The sequence below is a fragment of the Hippopotamus amphibius genome, chromosome 10 (assembly GCF_030028045.1).
Source record: "Hippopotamus amphibius kiboko isolate mHipAmp2 chromosome 10, mHipAmp2.hap2, whole genome shotgun sequence".
NCBI lineage: Eukaryota > Metazoa > Chordata > Mammalia > Artiodactyla > Hippopotamidae > Hippopotamus > Hippopotamus amphibius.
In genome coordinates, this window is record NC_080195.1 from 25,120,757 (window position 1) to 25,148,017 (window position 27,261).

The window sequence follows — 27,261 nt, forward strand, 5'->3', positions numbered from 1 at the left end:
TGGCTTAGGAGGAAGCTGGAATATTGTATGTCAGAACTAGAAGTGTGTTTTGACTTTGTTCTACTGAATCCCATTCGATATTACTGAGTCGCCTCTTGACCCAGGTTGACTAACAGTTACTTCCTTACCTGCCATGGTGGATTAAGTGTGGTTGAAAATTCTTTGTCACTCTCTCCATCAAGATTCATTTCCCCCGTCCTTGAACCTCAGCTGGCACTGTAACTGCTTGGCCAACAGGATGCAATGGGAATAGCCCATGCCACTTCCAGGGTCAGTCCTAAGGAGGACTGACAGCTTGCGCGTCCTCCCCCTTGGGCTGCATCCTCTCAGAAACCAGCTGCCATGCCGTGGGAAGCCCAGGCCACATGGAAAAGCCACATGTTGGTGCACCATCCAACAGTCCCTGCTGCCTTCCCAGCTGCCGTCTGGCATCAGCTGCCGGTCATGTGCACGAATCTTGAATGTTTCAGCTCAGGTACACCTCAGATTGCAGCCCCAGCTGACATCTAATGGAGCAGAAGAACCACTCAGCTGAACCCAGTAAACCTGCAGGCTAGTGAGATATAATACAGCGGTTGTTGTTTTAAGCTATTTCAGGGCAATTTGTTTCATAGCAATATGTAACTGAAATAGCTTTCCAAAGAACATCCTGGAACTGAGACCGCAGAAGAGCTCATTCAATTTAAACTATAAATAGATCATATTTTAAAAACCTGTGCTTAATTCTTGTAACTTCTGAAAATCACTAGGCAGAATTTTAGAAGCCTCTTCTTTTGGAAACTGGGCACCTTTAAGTTCATTTACTAACTACATTAAGGTAAAATGCCTATTTCATTGTTACACTTTCTGGTTCACTTATTTTTCCCATTGAAGTAGCAGATATGCAATATATAATCAGATGCCTTCTTTTGATTAAAAATGAGAAACAGTATTTTTCAGCAGAAATAGCATGAGTCAGACCTTTGCTCAAATCTTGGTTCTATTGCTTAATAGCTGTTAGCTTAATAGCTTAATAGCTGTGTCCATGGCTGTACCTAAGGTCCCTGAGTCTGTTTGTTTCCCCAAGATAATAGGTACTGTACAGAATTAGTGAAGATCAGAAATCATGTATGTTAAGAACCTAGCAGAATGCCAGGCACAGTGGTGGAGCTCTGTAAAAATAGCTTTTGTTGTTACGAGGTAGGTGGTAATGTGCTTTTAAAAAGGAAGTAGAAATTTGTCTCTTGTTCATTTTTTAAAGGAACATGGAAATATGGGTGTTCCTGAGCTTTATTGGAGATGGAGCCTAAAGGGTTAAAGTGATGCATACTTGCAATTTGTCTTACAAACACGCATGTTTTATTCAAAGAAATTCTGATCCCCAATCCCATTCACGCTATCCTGTTCTCATTTCTTTATTGCTATAGAGATTTGTTAAACAGGTAAAGGCAACTTCCGACTCCCAGTCTCAAGGGTAGGACTAATGGAGAATTTCTTTCATTCCTTACCTCCTGTCCTACTCCATTTCCTCAATTACCTTTACCTTCCAGTTGGATGGGAAACAACTTTATAGGATGCTGGCTCCCTGCAAGCTGATCTTAGCTCCAAGAAGCCGCAGGGTTCATAGGCTACATCTCCAGGGAGGACACACACACATCCCACAGTCTGATTTGTGTAGTCCAGGGGGAAAAACAGCTGTGGTGACCCACAGGGTTCTGTCTCTGAAGTTGTGTTCTAACCTTTACATAACCCATTCTTTTCCTTTGTAAGTGTTGGTCATCTTTAATATGACAACTAGAGCAGTGCGGGGTAGTTACTTTGTCTGCTGAATACATTTGTTCTTAATGATCAGGTGAGGTGAGTAGTTGTTATTGGTGCAGATGAAGGACCACTTTTCTTAACAATGGGTTTCTGTTCTCAGTATCTTCTCTTACCTGCCTGACTGGGCTACCTGAACCCCATTTTCATCTTTGAAATCTAGGTGACCTTGTCTTTGGATGAAATGCTAATGGATTATATATACTTGAGTGGAATAATGGTTTGGGGCAGAATTGAGGAGTTAAGTACCATAAATTTAACCTGGGTGATATCTAAAGGAATGATAAATTATTCTAATTTAGCATAGATATTTACTTGCCTATATTGATTTTGAGAATTTACATGAATATTGATCATTGAAATCTTAATACCTCTCAGTTTAAATAGTGTAAATGCCTCCGTATAGATTTTCTATGATGTAAAATTTCATGTCCATTGCTAGAATCTTTAAGAAGAGATCTTTAAGAAAAGATCTTTAAGAAAAGATCTCTCTGCTTTAAAATCAAATAGTTAAATCTCGAAAGTAGGCATATGAATTACTTTAAAGTACCAGTTACTGGTATATAGGTGCAGGTTACATAGAGGTGAATTTAAGGATAATTCATTTTGCCCATAAATTTGTCAGAGTCATAATTACAATTATGCAAATTGGTTCAGGCTTTTGTTGTTAGTTATAGTACAGCAAACACATTTTAAGATATTACTACCCTTTAAATCATTTATAATTATGGGCTAATTTCATTTTGAAAGAAATGATAATATTATCTCATGCCCACTTAGAGCTTAAAAGTATTTCAAAGCAGTGGAGATTGTGCTATACAAAATATAATGTGCTTAAAGCAGATTCTCTCAGGACTTAAGCTCTAAATTTTATTGCTTCTGGGACTCACATGATGGTTATGTAGTATGGATTTAGAGACAGTTTTTAAGACTTCTGTTGACATAGGTGAGCAAAATGGTTCCTTGGAAACCATTCAGGTGTCCAGTCACAGTAAAGTGTGGATTAAAGATTCAGATGAGTATCGCGTGTGCTGACCTGCAACGAACAGGAGGGTCAGGGCAGCCTGTACTCTATTAAGTACAGTGCATTTCTTCCAGTCTTTTAACCACTGCTGCTTTAAAAGGAGAAAGAAGAAAGTCAGCACTGAAACTATCTGTAAGGTAAAGCTACTGAAGCTTAACCCAAAAGGCATGCGCTTATAGAAGACTCTTTTTAATCCTTGCAGTGCGGTTATAGCTGAGGACATGTGGTATATATTACAGCGCTCAGGGAATTCAACCTCCGCAGTGTGGAGTCACAATGAAGGCTGATTTAAAGATGAAGTGGGAGCCTTTGCTTCCTCTGTAGCTCTGTTACTTACCGGCGTTTCTTGTTTGCAAGACATTAGTCCAGGACTGCTGTGAGTACAAGGCAGTGAAATTTAAAGGGGACCAGAGTGGGGACCTATGAACCTCTCCCCTCCCCTGAAACCCCCTCCCCCAACACACACTCAGCACTTCACACTTGGGCATCACCAAGTCTAACACAGTCATTGCGAAAAGGGCTGAAGGCAGAGCTGTCCATGGTGAGAAAAAAATAAGATGTTCTTAGTGTTGGTTGAAAAATCAGGTAATAACAGTCCTCTTGGTGAACAAAACTTATTAGAAGGCTGGGGAAGGAATGCTATCTCTCAGCAGCAGGCAGGAAGAAATTGCTGTTGAAAAGCTTACCTCTCTAGGGAGGAATCAGATATCAGACTTTGCCAAGCCTCAGGTCCAACCCATAAGGTCCCCACCTACATCCCCCCCACCCCATCCCAGCTTTGTTAGATTGCTAGCATCGATCGCTGGCTTTTTCTGACCCAACCAGGGGGTGCAGGAAAGCGAGCCAACAAGACTTAGAGCAAGCAAGGTGGGGGTGGAAGGCTGGGGCAGAAAGAAAGAGAGGCGAATGGGGTGGGGGCCATGGGGACTAAGCTTAACTGGTGCCTGCCAGCTTCTCTTTGATTTGATGGCCTTTATTCCTTCTAATTGGATAAAATAGGAAGTCACTGGCAGTCCCGCGTTGCTGGGTATACTGATTTTACTCAGACCAGCCAGCAGCCCCAGAGTGCGGATGGAGAGTGGGGGTTGGGAGAGGAGGGAGGAAAAAGAGAAAGGGAGAGAGAGGAAAAAAAACGTCTTTGGATGAGGAGGGGAAAGGAAGGGAGAGAGACTGTGAAGAAGGGAAGAGCCGCAGAGGAAGAAAGTGAATGAGCGCTCAGGAAGGACAAAGAGGAGTGGTTGAGGGGTGGGGGTGGAGGCAGGGCGGGGAGCGCAGTTACCGCCCCTCCTGGCCGCGCTCCTGCCTTCAGATCCCTCTGCGATGAGACTGTTTGCAGTGATGCGCGGAGGGCAGGCACCTGCTGCTCTGTAATGATTCAGCCCCTTTCGGCCGTCGCGTTCACACAACAGGATGCTGTTGCTACTGTCACTGCTGCCTCTCCTGCCGCCGCTGCTGCCGCCGCCGCCGCCGCCGCTGGTCCTGCTTTTGCTTTTACTTCTCCTGCATGACAGTTGTTTTCTCCATCTGAACAGACCCCAGCTTCAGATGCTCGAGGTGAGAACCATGCCTTTCAGTTTGGGCTACTGGTTTACTTAATTGACCAACAAATCAGCTCGGTTTCTCTTTTGGCCTCTGTCCTTCTTGACCAGCCGGGATGCTTTGGAGAAGCATTTAAAAGAACTGCAAAAGTGGCCCAGAAACAGCACTAAAGAATTACAATATACTTTTATTTGGTAGTTGCTAGAGGCTTTTTTTTTTTTCTTTTCTCCCCTGCCTTCCTCCCGAACTCTTGCTTTTTGATAATGGCCTTGGACTTGGATGACTTATCGATTTCCCCCTGTAAGATGCTGTATCATTTGGTTGGGGGATGGTAATGGACGGTGAGGGAGGCCAGGCCTTCTGGAGGTGAGCCGATGGAGATTTATTCCCCAGACATGTCCGAGGTAGCTGCTGAGAGGTCCTCCAGCCCCTCCACTCAGCTGAGTGCAGACCCATCTCTGGACGGGCTTCCGGCAGCCGAAGACATGCCAGAGACCCAGACCGAAGATGGGAGGTCCCCAGGACTCGTGGGCCTGGCTGTTCCCTGCTGTGTCTGCCTGGAAGCTGAGCGCCTGAGAGGTTGTCTCAACTCAGAGAAAATCTGCATCGTCCCCATTCTGGCTTGCCTAGTAAGCCTCTGCCTCTGCATTGCCGGCCTCAAGTGGGTGTTTGTGGACAAGATTTTCGAGTATGACTCGCCCACTCACCTTGACCCTGGGGGGTTAGGCCAGGACCCTATTATTTCTCTGGAGCCAACTGCTGCCTCAGCTATGTGGGTATCATCCAAGGCATACACTTCACCTGTCTCTAGGGCTCAGTCTGAAACTGAGGTTCAAGTTACAGTGCAAGTTGACAATGCCCTTGTGTCCTCTGAGCCTGCAGCGGTACCAACCCCGAAGAATCGTATTTTCACTTTTTCTTTCCTGCCGTCCGCTGCTCCATCCTTCCCTTCACCCACTCGGAACCCTGAGGTGAGACCACCCAAGGCAGCCACTCAGCCACAAGCAACAGAAACTAATCTCCAAACCGCTCCTAAACTTTGTAAGTAGAGAGAGACGGATGATGATGTGTAAAGGAGAGGGGTGGGCTCGAGGTCCTCAAAAGTGTTCTCCAGAGCGTGTAGCTGTGTCCTTTTCTTCTTGGATTTTAACGGCGTGGTTTGGTTGAAACGTACCATGTGACTGGGATGCTCTGCGTGGCGCGGAAAGATGAGTGAAAAGACCTCGTAAACTGCTAGTTAGCACTGATGCTCTAACAGCAGCTCCCTCTACCCGGATTGCTAAATCTGGGGTGGGGGACCCAAAACTCCAGCATCTGTGAGCCATGCTTAAATTTCAGTTTATCCCATTGATTTCTAACACTTTTTAAGATTTAAAACATTGGACCAGCCTTTTCATTTATACATATAAATGTGACTTCTGTGCAGCAGTGAGTATGATCCTGTGTTTTTTTTTTTCTCATGTAAACTTCTGATCAGCTCTCCTCACCTTTCTGCTGCCCTCCCTCCTAACCAACCCATGCTGCCTGTTATCTTTCTCCATCTCTTGTTCCTGTTCCCTAAACCACTTCTCCCCACATTTGTATTTTAGTTGGTTCTTCCTGATACCGCATGAAGTCTTTAGACGTTTACAGTCAGATGGTTGCTGTCCTCAGATTGTAGTTTCAGTTACTGAAACCTTATTATGGGGCAGTTTTATTTTATTTAGGACGTGGTACAATTCTGCATGAAAGGATTTTCCCAAATTAGTTTTTTTTTTAATTTTATTGAAGTATAGTTGATTTACAATGTTGTGTTAATTTCTTCTGTACAACAAAGTGACTCAGTTATACACTCACACACACACACCCCTATATTCTTTTTCATATTCTTTTCCATTATGGTTTGTCCAAATTAGTTTTATCTTCTGTAATTAAATGTTTAAATAGCTTCCTTGATGGTCATTAAAAAGTACAAGATCCATTAGTAAGGTACATCTTTTTTTTTTTTTTTTAGATGTGTCAGTTTTGTCTGTCAGATTGCAGCAGCAGCTGTTAATAACCTATGAGTGAAGAGAAACCATGCTCTTAAAACAATACAGAGCAGTCATTCTGCTGTGTGTTCTGGGTCATTGCAATGCTCTATAATGGAAAAGTTGACAAGGATGAAACCATGACTAGTCACATTGTGCTAAATGTCATTATAGAAGAGAGGAGTTTTTACAGCTTTTTTTTTAATGTTCCTAATTTATTTTTGTTTCTCTGTCTCTGTCTTCTGTCACCTTTGAGACTAGTTCCTTAGGAAAAGTAAAGGATCAGAGAATTCAGTTCCGAATAACGTGTGTAAAATCTCCTAAAGGAGAGTGGAGGGTAAAGATTCTGTGATGAAATACCAGTTCTGTTTCCCGCTAGATGATAATGAATAATACAGATATCTTTTTCAGACATTATATTCAGTATAAGGGAGAACCGTTGTTCTAGAAAAGCAGAAAAACTTGGTTTGTGCTGTGATGCAAGCGCATTTCATACACACAGTTTCAGTGGCAAAGATTTAAAGAAAAAAGAGGCTTGTTTTTCAGGTGTAATTAGGGAAGAACCTCCTTTCTGCAGACACTGCTTTGTATCTTTATCAAATCCCTGAAGCATCGTTAAAGGTCTGACAGCCATCACTGTGTTCACCGCCTCTTCCCACCTGGCAAAGTGACCGGGAAATAATACCCAGATGAAATGACAGGCTATAAAAAGCAAGTACAGATCCTGCAAAGAGAAGCAAAATTCACTGTGAAGACAAGGTTACGTCTTTGCCTTTATCATTTTCAACTTGTCTTTAATTAAAATGTGCCTGAATAGGTTTAGCTGTCCAGAAAAAGAAAGAGGACCCTTTGAAAAACTCTTCAACTAAATCCTATAATTTTGTCATCGGAGGAAAACAAGCAAACAAAGAAACCTCCAGCACATTTTCCTGATCTAGGACCATGTTAAAAAGTATGTTGTGATGTTTTCAGGAATTATTTTTTAAGGTCAATTCTTCTACTAAGTGTTTTAATAGATTATACATTCCACACAGTTTCTTTTCTTTTTTCCAAACCGGGACATTGATTTTTCTGGCATTTCTATTGAGTGGAAAAGATTTACTGCTGCCTAAAAGCATCACAGTGGCCAGTTCGGGCCAGATGCACAGCTGCAGCACTCTGAGTACGCTGGAGAAAAGCAAAAGCTGTCTGGAAAGTAGTTTTCTCCTGAAAAGTTAGGGCTGGACAGTTGGTTAACACTTTACTGCCTACAGGGTTTGCCGTGTGAGACATTCTGGGTTAATTTTTTGAACTAGTGCCTGAAAACAACAAAAAACACGAATATCCTAAAATTTGTGTATATATTATTTTTTTTATTTTGCAGAGGAATTGGTCCAGGGAGCTTTGTTTTCAAACACATATAAGTGGTTGGTTTTATTGCTTAAAAAACTTGTCCTCATTAACTAAAGGGCGAAAAAAATGGAATTAGATTGTCATTTTGTGATCCCTTGCACTTTTTGCTCTTCTGCTAAGAAAGTATCGTTTAGTCACAGGAAGAACCTGGGCTTTTCTTTCATCATCCTGAGTGGTTTTGACATGAACGAAGCTGTCACGGCTTATATGTTAAGAAGACGTTATCATATGTGAACCACACTCTTCCATGGTCTCAGGACAGGAGTCTCCCTTTCTGTCTGTCTCAGCATATTCAGTGTATTATGTACAGAGCTGTAGCTTCAAGGTCATAGTCTGTTGAGGGCTAATTGATTCTTTATCCTGGAGCCTGCAAGAGTGGAAGAGAGACAATCCTAGTAATTGTGTCTGCTGTGTTATTTCCCAAAGCAATCTACCTATTAGCGCATTAGGGTTTTATTCCATAAATACTAGAATGACTCTCTTCCTCACTGACTCTTCTAAAATCAAGACACCCTCTGTCTTTATTATAATAAAAGGCAAAATATCACCTTTTAAATTGCCTAGAGGCGTAGTGCCTATGTCAGCTGTTCTAAAACGGGTATTTCTTTCATAAGGCAATATGACTGCATGTTCTCACCATGTTAATCTATGCATACGTGTCGATATTAAGAAATCTAATACAGGGCTATAAATTAATATATAGACTATATAAAAATGTGAAAAAATTAAAATAGGTGGTTAGTGGTTTCCCACTATAATCATTATATTGCCATGTTAATAGTTAAATGTTTAATTTTCATTGAGTCATTGGAACCATTCATTTCTTTTCTTTGCCTGGGATTTTTTCTTACCCTCTGTTTATATGCATAGATCTGACTCTGGGAGATTGAAAACTTAGACAACTACAAAAAAAAAAAAGAGCTGATTAATTAAATTGTAATCAGGAAACTAGGGTACCATCTTGAAAGAAAATGTATTTCTGGATGGAACAGCCTGCTTGACCAAAGACTCTTGGGTATAAGAATGTAATAGTATTTTCATTTTAGGCCAGATTTGTTTTGCTTGTCTTAAATCTTTGTCCTGTTGGGTTTCGTGGCAAACCATTGTTACCAGAGTGACAATATGAATCACTACCATATGCAGAATTCAGCATGATCGACTGAATACACCATTCCCTCCCACTGAAAAGTGGCATTAATTTTAAGCCCAGTGGATTCTTCTAGTGCCTTGCAATTGTATGTATAGGTATTTCAGAATGGTGATTCTAAATAACTTTTCTCTGCTTTAACCATATTTACTGAGAGCCTAAGACATAAAAACCTGGAAAAAACTGAAAGGTCCTCGATTTGAACCAAATAATTTAAAAAATTTATAGATGAAGAAAGCCAGACTCTGAACAACTTAGTAAAATAAATTCTTTTACAAAAATTCACAAAACTCTGAAAGGTTTAAGGAAATCCAAAATAGTAGAAAACAGAGTAATGTCCTACCTCCCAGAATTTAATCCTAAACACTGCTGTTTTCTCCAATCATTTTCCCCCTGTTCTAGAGACTTACAGCTGGAGACTAACTCTGGCAGTTCAAGTGGCACCTGACTGGTAGTTAAGGGGAATGCTTCAAGTGCAACCACTGGTCACATGTGTATAGTTCACACTTAAAAAATTAAAGTTAAGTTTTCTTCTCATTTTCTTGTTTTGCTTTTATTAAATTTTTGGCAGTTGTGGTCTTTTTCTTTTTTATCTCATCACTCATGCAGTGTTCAGCTTGCTTTTGAAAACAGCTTAGGTTTTCTAGGGTGAACTCTTTCCCAACAGGCAGTAGATGGCTATACAGCTCACCTCTTTCCTGAACATCTCACTTTGATTATTTCTCCTTATTCCTTTCTCTCCCTTCCTACCCTCCCAATTATATCTTGACTCTTTCTTATTTTCCTAATTATGCCTTAGTGGCTTTATATGTCAAAATTCCATTGCATTCTAAGATATCAAAGCATCTTCACCTGTCTTTTCTTTCCTATATCAAAGCAGCTTCACCTGTCTTTTCTTTCCTGCACTTTAATACTGAACGGTATTTACACATATTACAAAAACACATACCAAAAGATGACTTCATCCAGGAAACAATAGACTGGTTAGTTACTGGCACCATCAATTCAAACTTTTGTCCCCCTTCTTTATCTCTCCTTCTTCTTTTCTGTTATATAAACTTGTAAATATACATATCAGCATTTCTGCATTCACAGAAAATCACTATGTCCCAAACCATGCATCTTAGATCTGTTCTGTCTTCCTTCGCTTTTAATAATACCTCATGGTATCCTTTTAAAACACGAAGGAAGAGATCATTTGTAGACTGAGAAACCAAGGCATAAAAAAGTTATGACTTACCTAATGTTGAGCTGGAAGCCCCTGGGAACTAGGACTATAACTCTTGTGCACCGAATCTATTGAACTTTCTGTCAGCCTGCTTTTATGCTTGTGTTTGCATTTTTACTATTGGTGTTATGTCCATGTTTCAGTTTTCTTCTCTGGTTTCCTCTTTTTCTCCATTCAGTGACTACAAGGAAGCACCTACTATGTGTCAGCCACTGTTCTAGGTTTGTCACATCCCAATAAAAACCAGTAAGAGTCCTTGCCCTCATAGAGCTTTTGTTCTAATGGATTTTAAGAATCGAGTTGCGTTAACTCAATTTGAGTTATTTCTTTACTTTCCTACACGAATACTCTCTGAGTTCAGTGTTTCTTCTCCTTACCTTCATTTTCTTCACATTTTGACTGCCATTCCTGTTCCTCCCCTAGTATTTCTCTTCTCTGGATGCGCAATATTGAACACTTACCCAACAATGTCCTGTATCTTAAAGCAGCACCAATCCCATCTCTGCTACCAACCAGCTGGGCAACTTTGGCGAATTCCTGTTTGGCCTCTATGGCACAGTTTAATCAAACCATTGAAGTGGTTGGGAAAATAATATCTGTTTAGCCCTTTAGGAACACTCTCTTAAAATGGAAAATATATCCATAATTCTGCCATGTAAAGACTATAAGACTACTTTCAGATTCTAGCAAGCTGCTAGCTGTAAATATTTTTTTTTTAAATCATACTCTCTGTGTATCGTTATGGCTTACAGAACAAGGGTATTAAAATATTCCCAAGGATTTTTAGTTTCATCATCCAGAGAAAGGCTAGAATCTGTCACTAAGTTGTTTAGTTCTCAAATTGAAAAAAAACTTGGATTTGTATATCGTTCACATGAGTAGGAGTGAAATAAGGTCAGTCTTCATCATCTCAAACCTTGTTGCCATCTTTACTGCAGTGAATTGAACCCACTGTTGTGTGTGTATATGTGTTCAAAGGTTATTTCTGAATAATATAGTTGATATTCTGTAATCATAAAATTTTATATGTTGAACATTTAGAGAGATTATGTGAGTGACTTCCAGAGGAAGGAAATTCCAGTCTGGAAAAGTGAATGACTTGTCCAAGGACACTACAGCTAATAAGTGTCAGAGCTGAGACTAAAAACTGAAATAATCCTTTTCTTCTCTACACCCTGCTTTTCTTTTCCAAATTGTTTGTAGCCATTATATTCAAATAGTGTGTATCACCTTAATTTAAATGATTGTGATTTCCTGTTCATCATTTAAATCCTAATTAGTAAAACTTTTATCACTCCACTACAGATGTCTTCTTTAGAGAAGAGAATTTTACCCCTCTGATTTTGATTCGTGTAGGACACTCCTCTGGAGACATAGTATATGGGAGAATTTTTTAACAATTAAAGTTACCCCAACTGAAGTGCCCAACTTATCTGGAAAGAATTTAGTTTCTTCTTGATGGAAGTATTCAATCAGTGACATTGTTGATTGAGGGACATTCATGCTCCAAGCAGATTATTAAATATGTTTACCACTGATGTCTTCTATAGCTTTGATTTCTGTCTTGCCCTAGGGCATTAGCTTTCTGGTTGGGCAGACCAGAATTTAAAAAAATTTTGATTTTATATTGAAGTAGAGTTGATTAATAATGTTGTGGTAGTTTCAGATGTACAGCAGAGTGGTCCAGTTATACATATATGTTAATCTATTCTTTTTCAAATTCTTTTCCCATTTAGGGTATTACAGAATATTAAGCAGAGTTCCCTGTGCTATGCAGGAGGTCCTTGTTGGTTATCTGTTTTACATATAGCAGTGTGTACATGTCAATCCCAAACTCTCAATCTATCTCTCCCCCGCCACCCTTCCCCACTGGTCACCATAAATTTGTTTTCTGAGTCTGATGGACGGATCAGAATTTTAATCCTACCTGACGTTCTTCATAGCCTTGAGCAAGTAAGATCATCCCTCTGCATGTTTCCTCATTTACTCATGAGAATAGCAGGATCCATGTCTTGGGGCTATTTGGGGGATTGAATGAGTTATTGGAAAACACCAAATCCTAGGCCTCAAGTATAGTAAACATGAAATCAGTACCAATTTTCTCTCTCATTCTACTTTGACTCCCTTCTTCACTTTATTCTTTTCCTCCTTTGATCTTGACAGAGTAGTTTTTTAACAAAATCTGGAGAGTAAGTTTGGGAGTCTGGGAAAGCTTATGTAAAACAGAAGATAAGAGTTGAAGAAGCATCGTGGTGCAGTGGAAATTGTATTGGAAACTTGACATCAAATCCCAGTTCTACCATTTGTAAGCTGTGTGGCCTTGAACACATCATATCACCACTTGAGATTTAGTTTTTACCAATGGGAATGTTAATCCCCCCAAAATTCATGCGATTGTGTTAAGGGCTATGTAAGTTACTCTATGTGGGGAAAAAAAAACACCAATATTCACATATTTTAAATTCCTAGGAGTAATAGAAATAAACTGTAGTGAGTCTTAACAGGTGGATTAATTTGTTATGTCTTAGAATGATACAGAACTTGACTAATTTCCTGAACCATAGTATCATAAAAAGAGTGACTTTCCCGCATGAAAAATTGGTTAGGATATATAGATTATTCCTCTTTGGGTAATACCCAGAAATCACGGTGTGAGGGGCTTTCTTACAGAGAGAATGATAAGGAGTTACTAGTAAGAGAGAAAAAGACAGATAGGAACTAAAATTGTGTTTGTCAAGAAAGTACCTTCTGTGCGAAGGCTGGGGTAGTGAAAAAGAATTCATACAGTTTAGGGGTAGTGCACGGGAAGAGCTGGACCAAAAAGATCATGAACCTTTCTTTAACGGAAATGATGTTCACCTAACGTGTTTTAGTTGTCCCAAACTGAAATTTCTGGACCCCAAAAGATAGGGATTAAGCTATTCTCAGAATTTCACAAAATCCGTAAGGAGAATAATTTACATAGAATACTTTTACATGAGCCAACTCAAACATAGAAGTTATTTTAATTTGGTTAAAATTATAATATATATACATGAATTCTACAAGTAATATGTGTACGTTTGATTTGTACACATAATGTCCTAAATAGAAGGAGACATGACTTGATGATTACATAATAACTAAAATTGGGTAAAGTCATTTAAAGTGTAGAGGAAAAGGTTGTTTATCAATAAGTTTAAAAACAAAAATAAAAACAAAACTCTAGCCCTATATCTAAATGCTAGAGGCTTGTAAAAAGTAAAAAAAGAAAACAGTTGTTATAGATATAGAGAATAATTGTGTCTTAAATGTATCCTGGAGATTCTGCTACAGTGAATGTAAAATGAAATCTTATTTGCTGGATTATTGGTCCCTGTACTACAAAAAGAAAAAAATAACCAGTGCAGTTCTGGGTATGTGCACTTAAGGGGTTTTGATTTTTTTTTGTACACCTAACAATCTTTCTTGCATACAAATGTAGTTTGTAAGAGCTTGTCATTTACAAACATGTATAGTAGTCAGCATAATATGTTTTCATTTATTCTTTTATTCGTTTATTCACTAGAAATATGTGAAAACTTTTATGCATTGGTCATCTTGATTCTTATTTATTCAAGTACGATAGATCTGCTGCAGAAATTGGACTCCGAATCAATATTGGAGCAATGAGGCCATCACTTCTAAGGGGAAAATACTTGATAACATCCTAGGGCAGATTTTACCTGGGTATAGGCTTCTCTGACCGTGCAGTAGAAATAAGCTGATAGACCCAATAAAACTTGATGAATTATAATGGAAAGCTTCCTAAGGTAAAGCATTTTTATTTTTGATGTGACAAGACGAGACTTAATTTACTGTAATTTTCAGTGCTATGCACTTGAGTGTTTGAATTGCCTTTCTTGAGGTACTGCTGTCCCAGCCGAAGGGGAAATTTATGAGCTCTGTTTTAAGCAAAAGTTAGTACAGAATTTAATACTCATGTAATTCTCTACTTTAAAAAAATTTATTTTAAAAATTCGTAATTTAAAATTAAACCAAATATCCATATATTCATATGCATTTGAAGATGAGAGCAACGTTGAAGGCAAAGATGTTATCCACAAAGGAAACGTAATTGACAGGCAGATGAATGACACTGGACGTTTCAAGTCTTAACTTTGCTACCTATGTTTGTGTCTGATGTTCATATAATTTTATTTCTCTGGTTTTCCTTTCTTCTCCCTCCCATCATTTCTTATGTCCTTGCTATCACAGTTACTTTTCTCTTCATTCTCCCCACCATTCCTTCTTCTGCAGTGATCTTGCTGCAAGTTCCTGCTCAGTTCTCCCACCCTGATCCGAAGCCAGAGTCCCAGAGCACAGAGGATATGGAGCAGATGGTCTAGACCTGTGGTCTCTCCCTAGATGGGGTGGGGGAGGGAGGGCCAGTGAGACCTGGACCGCAAACTTGACCACGAATAGCCTGATGACTTTTGCTGTCGTCTTCTCTTTTGCTAAGTAACAGGAAGTATTCGTTTTATGAAATATGTTGGTGTCATGCAATAAAAGCTCCATAAATAAATGGAATGATCTAAAGACAGTGGAACTGAACTCTTGTTAGCATTTGTTTGTAATCCCTTGGTGGAGCTTCCTGGGTCATAATTGCTTGGTCTTCTGGGAGCAAAAGGAATCAGTAACCATTGATTGTTACATGATGCTAAGTATTGCCTACAAAGCAAGTCTTAAAAGTGATTAGTGGCAGTGTTGAGTGTTACAGCTCTGATCTTTCCTGGCTATAATCTTTAGAGCAAGCTGGATTTTTACAGTTTTCCCATCAAACAGCTCTTATGATTTTTCAAAGAGAAGAGAAAAAACAATGTCATGTCATCTGTGAAGACTTGGGTTTACATAGGAAAAAAAACATGATTACTTCAGTCTTTTTACCTTTTGACTTCAATGACAGCAGGAAGATACTTACTTTAACCCCTGCCTAGGAAGTTCAGTTTTCTGTGACTGTGATCCTCTAATGATAGTTGATCTGCACTCTGGAACCTGAGATACATGTAGCCCATGACCTAATTTTACTAATCAGTAACCTATGAAAACATTGGGATCAATACAGGAAGTCTTTGGCCTCTCAAAATCCTTGGGAATTAGTTGTTCTAGATTGCTGAGTTTTCTAAATAGCTGATGCTTTGTCACCTTGAAACTTTAATTTTATCCATTTCGGATCAAAATCTTTTGATAATCTATGCTACTTATTAATGGGATTTGCTTAATATAGCATCTTCATAGTGGTGAATTCTGTGATGTCTTGAGTACATAGTGGGTTAGGTTTTAACTTCCTTGAAAACTGAGCTCATTAGGACATACTGAATTATATTGGGAATTCTAACCCCAGACTGATATATATTTAAATGTGCTGGGTTATTGCAATTAGAATTTCCAAGCTTTAAGGCATCATAGAGAGGATTTAAACAAATCTTTGCTTTTAGCACAGAGAAAAGTTATATAAACTATCTGTGCCTTAATTTCCTTGTCTGTGAAGTCGTGGCAATAATCACACCTCCCTCTTGAGGTTGTTATGAGGATCAAATAAGTTAATGTATATCAAGCTTTTGGAGTCACCCCTCGTACATAAGCATTATGTAATCGTGAGCTGCCATTATGCAGTTGTTGTTTTTTTATAAATTTATTTATTTATTTGCTGTGTTGGGTCTTCGTTGCTGCAAAGCAATGCAGGCTTTCTCTAGTTGCAGCAAGCAGGGGCAACTCTTTGTTGTGGTGAGTGGGCTTCTCATTGCTGTGGCTTCTCTTGTTGTGGATCACAGGCTCTAGGTGTGTGGGCTTCAGTAGTTGCGGCACGTGGGCTCAATAGTTGTGGCTCATGGGCTCTAAAGCACAGGCTCAATAGTTGTGGCTCACAGGCTTAGTTGCTCCACGGCATGTGGGATCTTCCCAGAGCATGGATCGAACCCGTGTCCCCTGCATTGGCAGGCGGATTCTTAACCACTGGGCCACCTAGGAAGCCCCATTATGCAGTTTTTAAAAATTAAGTTGCATTTCCTTGAATTCTAGATTTGATGCCTTGCTATTGCTATAATGGGCTCGAAGAAGGGGACAGGAATTCCAAGGGACACATCGACAAAGATGTGAACGTACGACCGTTTTCATTTGGTTTGCGCATGTGGTTTTTCCTCTGTGTGATTTGTGTTACCGGCTTATCTGCATTGTTCTCAGGAATTAGAAGCAGAGCTGAGAAGGATAATCATCACTCCACCTGTCAGCCAGAAATAGAGCTACATGGTTTAGACGGATTGAGAGAGAAAGCTCTCCTCGCTGGCAAAATGCCATCTATTGACAGTGCGGTGGACAAGCGTATGGGTGCATACTTTAAATTTATTGCTGTGACTTCTTACTCTGTCATAAAATAGTGTGCAGGTCCACAAGGAGACAATGAAATTCTCTTCGTTGTTGGAGGACAATTGCAGAATTCTATAATGCTATCATTTTAGTAAGGCAGAAACCTACTGATTATCCAGATGTAGTCAATAAATTAATGTGATGATTGGAGCTGTCCGTGATGAGATAACAGTGATTTGGAAGTATCTGAATTTTATGAAATAGGATCACAACAGAACCATTGACATTTTAAAGATGTAAGAACTGCTACAGATTAGTTGGTCAAAATATTTTACTTTATACTCCTGAAGAAACCAAGTTACAGAAATGTTAAATGATTGGCCCTTACATATTTACATAGTTGGAAAGAAACAGAAACTAAACTAAAAAATGTGAATTGTGCTTTTTTCCAAAAGCTATTTTGGAAAGCTATTTCCAAAAGCTATTAATTTAAGCTTTACTTAAATTAATTTTTTAGAGTTGGAAAAACTTCATTTTTTCCATTTTTCCATATTCTTTATTGAGTGACTCAGTAGGCTTTGTTCCAGGAGTTTATCTCTAAAGGCAGAAAACAGACAAAAGGGTAATAAGTAAGTCAGTCAATCATGTACTATTTTAGAAAGTAGCAAGTTGTGTGGAGAAAATAGCCAGGTAAGGTGGTCAAAGTTCTTGGGGAGAAGCACAGTGATTTTGAATAGAATGATCAAAGTCGGCTGCCTCAAGAAGGGAACAGTTAATAAAGACTTGAATGAGGGTACTTAGATCAATTTAGGGGTAAAGGAAGCAAGGTGGGCATGGAGAGATAGAGACAATTCTGATGGGTTTAGGTATATTTCAGATTAAAGGAAGGTCAGGAGTGAAATAGACATGGTAGGCTCATAGTAGACCAGTTTGATTGGTATGAAGGGATTGGTTGACAGCTAGTGTTTATGAAGCCTGCACTGGGTGCTCAGTGTTTCACATGTAGTATCCAATCTTCACCAGAAACCACAAGCTGGGTACCATTATTTTCCCTCTTCTGGAAGAAACTGATGGCACAGAAGAAGCTGATGGTCCAGATGTTAAAATAATAAGAATGATGATGATGGGCTGAATAGTGCAATAGAGAGTGGGAGGAAAACCATGGTGTAAGAGAGGCTATGAAGAAAGAATTGCTCAGGACTAATTGAATATGGGGAAGGAAGGAAGGAAGGAAATGATTTTGCACACATGAGTGATTTAGAGGTTGTTAAATTAATGAGCTTCTGAATGACAGGGTCATATATTCAGTATGTATTTATTGTGCCCTGCCAAGTCTTTGCATATTTATACATGTCCAGAATGAGTAGATGTGTTAGGAAGTGACTTGTGCTCCAATTTTCAGGGCGTGTTCGTTGTTTCTTCCTGAAGGAGCCACTCAGTGAAATAACATTAATTGTTCTTCCCTTGATATTCTATAAAAGTGGAAGTGGATAAAATACAGAACTTAAAGGCATTTTTACTTTACTCTTTATTGACATTATTCATTGTTGCCGGTGAATCAGAATTCTTTGGGGATATGTATCCTCTTTAATAAGTGCCAGTAATTTGTGTACTGAGGTTTATTTCCATGAAGAAATTGCATATGGAATTACATGTTGGATTTATGGTCAGCCCATTCTACTATAGATCTCTGTGTAGTATCCCCACAGCATACTACCTGGCCTTACAAATTCTTTTATGTTTGTTAGTGATGCTATATGTGAATTCTCAGCTTCTAATTGTCCAGTTATTACAAAAAGCACATAGGAAATACTATTCATCCAAAATTATTATTAATATTGTTCTCTTTTTGCGTGGAATATTCAAATAATGTTCATTAGATGCAGCAAGTTAGTTCATTCAATTTGTTCAAAATATGAGCTCTGAAGTACCGCAGTTAATATAAGATTTTGACAGCCTATTAATAATAACATTCTCAATTTGCAGCTCCTTCATCCGTGTAATTTTAGTGATATATGTGCTGTGTTCCAGGGAAGGGAATATTTCAAGATTAAAGAGGCAATCAACATGTTGGTGCATTTATTCAGTTTTTCAAAGCTGGTAAATGGAAAGAGGCAATAAAATTTCGACTCGCACTGTTCAAAAACAAGCCACTGATACTAGAGATGTATCGAATATAGCCTGGCCGCAGACGTAGGGAGTTAATGTTACAAACATTTCCTTATTTTGCTGTTTATTTAAAGCAGTGATTGTTAAGTTTGTAAAAATAAGCAAATAATTTTTAGAATCAGAATTTTAAAAGTATAATGAAAATGCCTCTACTGACTTAAACAGTGTATTAAAAGAAAAGGCTTGAGCAAGAAGTTGCATATTGTATTTTAATGTGATTAGAATATTTAATATTTTCTATTCAAAGGTGCATTCTTATTTGAATTAAAATTCGTTCCTTGATGCGAAAATCCCAAGTTCTATCCCTTCTTGTCTGCTGTCTGATCTTGACCTTGTGTTTCTTGAAAGGGAGCTTATTTTGTTAACAGTTCTTTAACTTTTGCACCTAAATTTCTTAGGGTCCAAAGCAGTGAAGAGAAAGCTGAATTTCCCCATGTTAGCTTGGAAATTAAGATTTAGTTCTACTTACTTCCCCTTTCTGCATATTGAATACGTAAGCTTTATAAACTTATGGGACGCTTTGGTAGAGAGACTTCAAAATCATGTGTTCAGATGAATGTGGGGCAGAAATCTGACACTGACTATTCTTTAGCATTTCAAAGTCTGTCCTCTTGTGCCCTGCTTCCAGGAGAAGGAATGGAAATCACCATAACTCCAAGTGAAAAACCCCTCTAGGAACAATACAGGGACAATTCAATTTAAATTCATTGACTTCCATCTTTGGTTTTCAGACTTGCAAATAGAAGTAACATTTTCATATTTTTCAAGGGAAAAAAATGAGAACCTGTTTCCCCAATCCTATTACATCAATTTCAGTTTGCCTTGAAACTGACAGTGCAGGAGAAGCTCTGGAAAGGTCACCCAAATTCTAGGTGGTTTTTACTCAGTCTATTTTTGTCTGTCTAGGGTGTGAAGATCAAAACATCGATATCTTGGATTTTTTTTTTTTTTGAAGTTAGTCAAATTTGTGAACAGTAGAATTTCCTAGGGAAATGTGGTGATAAATGTAATTTCATAATCATATATTAAAATGAATCCTGCTTCTAATAGTCCTGTGGATTTGTGGAGACACAGGAAGTGCTTGCTAGAAAGATGTTTTTAGCTAGGGCAAAGACAGAATTCACTTGTTTTTTTCTGCTCATCCTGTTGGATCATTTATGAAGTCTTCTCTCAAACTTAATCATTAAAACTGGCTGACTGATTTTGTTGACTGACACACCCAGACTATTTGAAACAGGTTATATCAGTTCCGAAATGCATTTACCACTTTGAATTTTTTATAAACAGGGTCTCCTGACATTTTCCCACACATCGTAACCTGGTTCAGCTGCTCGCCGCTCATAAGCCAATACTCAAGAAAGTGTCAGTAGAAAAGAAAAGTGCTTTAATCAGAAGAGCCGCAATCTGGGGAGAAAGTAAACTCACCTCCAGAGACCAGCTGAGCCATGACAGTTTTTTAAAGGGAAAAATGGGGGAGAAAAATCTCAGTGACTCATTGAGGCCAGAGGTTGGATTCTGCATCACTCTGCATTGAGTGCAGACTGGCTGACTCTTTCTGCAGATATTGTCTTGCCTGCGTGAGCTGCCTGCAGGCTTGCTTGGGCAGCGCTTTGGGGTTGGAGAACTAGTCATTTTTTTTAACTGCTTCATTCTTCATTCTTACTTCTTTTTATCTAGGAAAAGAATCAACAGGTTAGACAAGGCATGGTGTGTGTTCAGGAGAGTGTAAGTCAGGAGTTAGTTTCAATTGCTTGGTAAACTCAGTCCTATAATTAGGTTCTTTTAAGATGAGAGGGAACAGGGCTTCCCTGGTGGCGCAGTGGTTAAGAATCCGCCTGCCACTGCAGGGGACACCGGGTAGAGCCTTGGTCCGGGAAGATCCTACATGCCACGGAGCAACTAAACCCGTGCACCATAACCACTGAGCCTGCGCTCTAGAGCCCGAGAGCCACAGCAAGAGAAGCCACCGCAATGAGAAGCCCATGCACTGCAAGGAAGAGTGGCCCCTGCTCGCCACAACTAGAGGAAGCCTGCATGCAGCAATGAAGACCCAACACAGCCAATAAATTAATTAATTAATTTTTAAAAAAGGATTAGAGGAAACTGAAATGGACAAACTGGAAAGGGGGGAAAGAGCTGCTTTCAATGTGATGATGATGCTGAAAAGGGAGGAGGGGCTACCATGCTGCTTCTTTAAAATGTGGGGTCTTGGTTAAAGGTCCACATTCTCCCTTCCTCAAGTATGTAATCCCTGGGAAGAGTCCCAACTAGGATTCCCTGATAAGATGTATTGTGCTTTGTGTTGTCATCAAAGTGTCCTCTGCAGCTGAGCTCATGAAAATCATCTTGTTTACATCACTAATGGGTCTCAATCAGAAAAATATGCATGTAGGTGAATGAAGTGTCAGGTTGTGTTGGTAGCTGGGTTTTTTTTTTAACTTTCCAGAGCAAAACATTAGTTTTCTCTTTAAATTCTGTACTATAAGATTCCTGTTGTTTTGAGGAAATAGGAGGTGTCCCGTCTGTAAGCACTGCTGACTCTGACAAAGCTACAACTTTCATTTAGAAGTAGAAAAAGGAGAAAGACATGTTGGTCTCCATAGCCTATATTTTTATAATCAGTACGGATCCAACTTCTGCTACCAACAATAAAGTCCTCCCCCCCCCCCTTCATTTATAAACAATTTTCTTTGGGTTATGCAGATTAGAATTTTTTCCTTAACATTTCTTGATAAAGAACATTCCCTTGAATGTAAGACAGTAAAATATCCAACGCTTACAAGGCAGGGTGTACTGCTGATGTATGTGGAAACTCAAGTGCTATTTTGACAACTGAATCCATTCTGGAAATGTCCGGCTTAAGCCTCAAAATATTCCTGCTGTCCTACTGCTGATCTTACATTCTTCTAGATGTTCATTAGCTATTTCTCATTCATAACAAGGTTGGGATTGATAAAGGGGCAATATGAAAACTTATAGGGAAAAAAAAAGGCAGAAAGCGAAAGATAGAATAAGGCATGCATACCACATGATGTTTTTGCCAATTTGATTGATTTGGACACTTATGTGATGTCTCAGATGCGTTGACTCCTTGGCAAGCATCTTTGGCATTTCCCTCTTGCTGAGGCCCACTCCAGACCTCCCACCCCTTGTCTCCCAGGCCCAAATAGCAATAACAAAAGAGTTCTATCGATAAGCAAATCCCACGTTTTATAAATACAGAAGACTTGTCCTGTGGACACCAGAAAAAGAAAGTAACTAAGAATGCTGAAAGCTACATTTATTTTGAATTGTTCAGGATGTTTAAAATCCAATGGCTAACTGTCCAGAAAGCAGTGGATCAGATGAGTCAAGTCAGATTGGAGTCTGGCATCTAGTTAAGTAGCTTTTCTTTGGTGTGTACTGACATTTGAGTTCACAGAGTGGTTTCTAATGGATTTAACATGTTATAGTTCCTCTGACATTTGGTTAAAAAATATTTCATTACTCACGTTGGACAAATGATTGAAGTTGGTCTTATTGGGGCAGGGCTTTCAAAATCCTTAGTTTTGGCTCATGGCGTGCTAATGCAGTGAAGTTTGATTTTCCTAGCCAGGGTGAACCCTAAACCTACCATTTAGAAATACTGTTTATTGTTTCTGTTATTCTTATATTCATTAGAGAGGGTTGGAAAAGTGAAAATCACAAAAAAAACAAAAGAAGAAGAAGAAAGAAACAAAGACAGGAAAGAGAATGACATGTAATACGTTCCAATGTCTCTTACTCTTATCCTATGGAGTTATGTGCATTTACCAAAATGATGTCTCACTATATATTCAATTTCATATCTTGCTTTTACGAATTTAATATTCCATTTTGAGCATTTTTATGTCATTAAATTTTCAAACACCTGGACTTTTTACCTTTGATGTATTACAGAACCAAGTATTCCCATTGATTTAGAAGGATTTTCTTTTTTAATTAAGACACTTTTGAAGCCCCTCTTCTGCTTTGCTATACTAATCATGCCACGGGACTCCAGCAAAAACTTGAGCGGTTTGGCCGTTTGATCAAGTGCACATATACTTAGGGTTTGAGGCGAGGGGATTTTGAGGTTGCACTGTGTGCCAGTTTGAGGACCAGGAAGAGAGAAAGGGTTGAAAGCTGAAAATTCACTCAGTTCTGAGTCAACAAAAAGTACTTCCAAACACAGTCCAGACTTTCCCCTACCCTTCTTCAGCTGTCTCCTGGGCCCTCGCCTTCCCCTCCACATGCTCCCAAGAGAGAGGCTCTAAGGGTGTTAGTGATATTTGGGGGATTACTCCATTCGTATCCGCCACCACGTCCCGCCTCCACCCTCCCACTCCCATCAAAACTTGGCATCTCTGAAAAGAGGAAAACATATCAAGGTACTAGAAGTTGTAAATGTGACCCTTGCAGAAAGAGTGAAAAACCAATGAGTTTAGAAAAGTTAAAATTGTTTGGGTAGCATCTGAAAACTATAGAAGTGCTTTGATGTGTGTTACCTTGTAGGAGGGTTCAGAGAGCATTTGCTGAGGGAGTGAGCCCTGACGGAATCTGTTTTCCCCAGGTGTAGAGCAACCCCCCACCCCCCAGGGATTCTGTGTTTTGCTTAAAATCATCCATCTCCCAATGAAAGGAGGGCAGCCCAGCCCTTCTTCTATTACTTCTGAGAACTGGGACAGCTATGGACGGAAACCAGCGCTGAGAATCACTTAGGACACTTTGTTATTTGTTGCTCCTCTCCTGAACACTGTTCATGGGTTTATTTTTCTGCTGCTTTATTCTTAAACAGATTAAGAAGAAAAATCATCCTTGAATTTTCGAGTTTAACTCTTTCCCCTGGTGGTCGTTGCCAGAGAGCTCGGTGACAAAGGCTGGGGTGATTTTGGTTTCCTCTTCCTTTGTTCATCTTTATTGTGTTACGAATTTGATGAATTCTGTTTCAGAATTCCTTCTGCTTTTTAGCTCGGTTGTTGTGTGGGGCCTTATCCGGAAATGCAAAGGCTGATTTGATTAGAGATTTCTTTGTTCCAGGTATCTTGCATCAGAGAGCCTCTAGGACAAATGAGAGAGGCAGATGAGGAGTTTCCTGGAGATAATTTGTGGTCTACACTATGGGGAAAACCTTGCCTTAATTAATTAAAGCTCAGATGGAATATGTGAAATATAGTCATCTTCATAATCAACGAGATGATTTTCATCTAAAATGCTTGATAAATGTTAAGTAGCATACAGACACACACATACACACACACACATATACACATACACACACACACTTCCAATTTCTTGATATATTTTTCTTGTTTTGATCAAATGCAAAGAAAATCCTAAAAGTAGAAACTAATAGTGTCAATATTTCATGGATTCCTAAGGAGTGAGTGTTTTATTAGATGGACTCCCTGAAATCTTTCTGTGAATAAAGTACCTTTATGTAAACAACAGTTTGGTTAGTTAATTCAATAGAAAGCAAACTAATGTGACATAAACATATTTATGTGATTAGAAAGTCATCATATATACTTGCAGTGAAAAGAAAAATTGGTTTTTATGTTGCTTTTCTGAACTTCCTTTTGGCACCAAATTGTACTTGATAGAGGTAACGTGTCATTTTCTTTCTAAATTAACTTCTCCTCTGGCTGCCTTGAAGTTAGAACCATTTTTTTTTTTTTTTTTTTTTTTTTTTTTCCTGGATTTATTATTATTTTATTTTATTTTTTTTGGGGGGTACACCAGGTTCAATCAACTGTTTTTATACACATATCCCCATATTCCCTCCCTTCCTTGACGCCCCCCCCCTCGAGTCCCCCCCACCCTCCCTGCCCCAGTCCTCTAAGGCATCTTCCATCCTCGAGTTGGACTCCCTTTGTTATACAACAACTTCCCACTGACTATTTTACAGTTGGTAGTATATATATGTCTGTACTACTCTCCCGCTTCTTCTCAGTTTCCCCTTCACCCCCCACCCCCTCCCATACCTCGAGTTCTCCAGTCCATTCTCTGTATCTGCTTCCCTGTTCTTGTCACTGAGTTCATCAGTACCATTTTTAGATTCCGTATATGTGAGTTAGCATACAATATTTGTCTTTCTCTTTCTGACTTACTTCACTCTGTATGACAGATTGTAGTTCTATCCACCTCATTACATAGAGCTCCATCTCATCCCTTTTTATAGCTGAGTAATATTCCATTGTATATATATGCCACATCTTCTGTATCCATTCATTTGTTGATGGGCATTTAGGTTGCTTCCATGTCCTGGCTATTGTAAAGAGTGCTGCACTAAACATTATGGTACACGTTTCTTTTGGGATTATGGTTTTCTTTGGGTATATGCCCAGGAGTGGGATTACTGGATCATATGGTAGTTCTATTTGTAGTTTTTTAAGGAACCTCCAAATTGTTTTCCATAGTGGCTGTACCAACTTACAGTCCCACCAACAGTGCAGAAGAGTTCCCTTTTCTCCACACCCTCTCCAACATTTGTTGTTTCCAGACTTTGTGATGATGGCCATTCTGATTGGTGTGAGGTGATACCTCATTGTGGCTTTGACTTGCATTTCTCTGATGATTAGTGATGTTGAGCATCTTTTCATGTGTTTGTTGGCCATCTGTATGTCTTCTTTGGAGAAATGTCTATTTAGGTCTTCTGCCCATTTGTGGATTGGGTTATTTGCTTTTTTGGTATGAAGCTGCATGAGCTGCTTGTATATTTTGGAGGTTAATCCTTTGTCCGTTGTTTCATAGGCAATTATTTTTTCCCATTCTGAGGGTTGCCTTTTAGTCTTGTTTATGGTTTCTTTTGCTGTGCAAAAGCTTTTAAGTTTCATGAGGTCCCATTCGTTTATTCTTGATTTTATTTCCATGATTCTAGGAGGTGGGTCAAAAAGGATGTTGCTTTGATGTATGTCAAAGAGTGTTCTGCCTATGTTTTCCTCTAGGAGTTTGATAGTGTCTGGCCTTACATGTAGGTCTTTAATCCATTTGGAGTTTATTTTTGTGTATGGTGTTAGGAAGTGTTCTAATTTCATTCTTTTACATGTTGCTGTCCAATTTTCCCAGCACCACTTATTGAAGAGGCTGTCTTTTTTCCATTGTATACTCGTTCCTCCTTTGTCAAAGATAAGGTGCCCATATGTGTTTGGGCTTACTTCTGAGTTCTCTATTCTGTTCCATTGATCTTCCTTTCTATTTTTGTGCCAGTACCATACTGTCTTGATCACTATGGCCTTGTAGTATAGTTTGAAGTCAGGAAGCCTGATTCCACCAACTCCATTTTTCCTTCTCAAGATTGCTTTGGCTATTCGGGGTCTTTTGCGTTTCCATACAAATCGTAAGATTTCTTGCTCTAGTTCTGTGAAAAATGCCATTGGTAATCTGATCGGGATTGCATTGAATCTGTAAATTGCTTTGGGTAGTACAGTCATTTTCACGATGTTGATTCTTCCAATCCAGGAACATGGTATATCCCTCCATCTGTTTATGTCATCTTTGATTTCTTTCATCAATGTCTTAAAGTTTTCTGCATACAGATCTTTTGCCTCCTTAGGCAGGTTTATTCCTAGGTATTTTATTCTTTTGGTTGCAATGGTGAATGGGAGAGTTTCCTTCATTTCTCTTTCTGCTCTTCCGTTGTTAGTGTATAGGAATGCAAGAGATTTCTGTGCATTAATTTTGTATCCTGCTACTTTACTAAACTCATCAATGAGTGCTAGCAGTTTTCTGGTAGAGTCTTTAGGGTTTTCTATATATAGTATCATGTCATCTGCAAAGAGTGATAATTTTACTTCTTCTTTTCCAATTTGGATTCCTTTAATTTCTTTTTCTTCTCTGATTGCTGTGGCTAACACTTCCAAAACTATGTTGAATAACAGTGGTGAGAGTGGACACCCTTGTCTTGTTCCTGTTCTTAGAGGGAATTCTTCCAGTTTTTCTCCATTGAGAACAATGTTGGCTTTTGGTTTGTCATATATGGCTTTTATGATGTTGAGGTAATTTCCTTCTATGCCCATTTTCTGGAGAGCTTTTATCATAAATGGATGTTGAACTTTGTCAAAAGCTTTTTCTGCATCTATTGAAATGATCATATGGTTTTTATCCTTCAATTTGTTGATATGATGTATCACGTTGATTGATTTGCGTATATTGAAGAATCCTTGCATCCCAGGGATAAACCCCACTTGATCGTGGTGTATGATTTTTTTAATGTGCTGTTGCAGTCTGTTAGCTAGTATTTTGTTGAGGATTTTTGCATCTATATTCATCAGTGATATTGGTCTGTAGTTTTCTTTTTTTGTGACATCTTTGCCTGGTTTTGGTATCAGGGTGATGGTAGCCTCATAGAATGAGTTTGGGAGTGCTCCGCCTTCTGCAATATTTTGGAAGAGTTTGAGAAGGATAGGTGTTAACTCTTCTCGAAATGTTTGATAGAATTCGCCTGTGAATCCATCTGGTCCTGGGCTTTTGTGTGTTGGGAGATTTTTAATCACTGCCTCAATTTCTGTACTTGTGATTGGTCTGTTCATGGTTTCTATTTCTTCCTGGTTCAGTCTTGGAAGATTGTATTTTTCTAAGAATGTATCCATTTCTTCCAGGTTATCCAATTGATTGGCATATAGTTGCTTGTAGT

The 27,261-nt window shown here is 39.0% G+C and overlaps 2 protein-coding genes across 9 annotated transcripts in view; both read left to right on the plus strand.

The window, feature by feature from the left end:
* The window catches only part of NRG1 (neuregulin 1), a 1,000,105-nt gene that overhangs the window by 878,757 nt on the left and 94,087 nt on the right, over positions 1-27,261 (plus strand). For 3 of the 8 annotated variants that reach the window (XM_057696610.1, XM_057696612.1, XM_057696611.1), the window contains exon 1: positions 4,735-5,401. The exons of the other annotated variants lie outside the window; for them this stretch is intronic. In XM_057696610.1, coding sequence (XP_057552593.1) covers positions 4,735-5,401 — 667 coding nt within the window. Of the gene's footprint in view, positions 1-4,734; positions 5,402-27,261 lie in introns of those variants that run through there. 8 annotated transcript variants of the gene reach the window in all.
* On the plus strand, positions 4,232-4,417 carry LOC130829948 (uncharacterized). The gene has a single exon (XM_057696618.1). It carries the CDS (start codon positions 4,232-4,234, stop codon positions 4,415-4,417), a length of 186 nt encoding a protein of 61 aa, XP_057552601.1.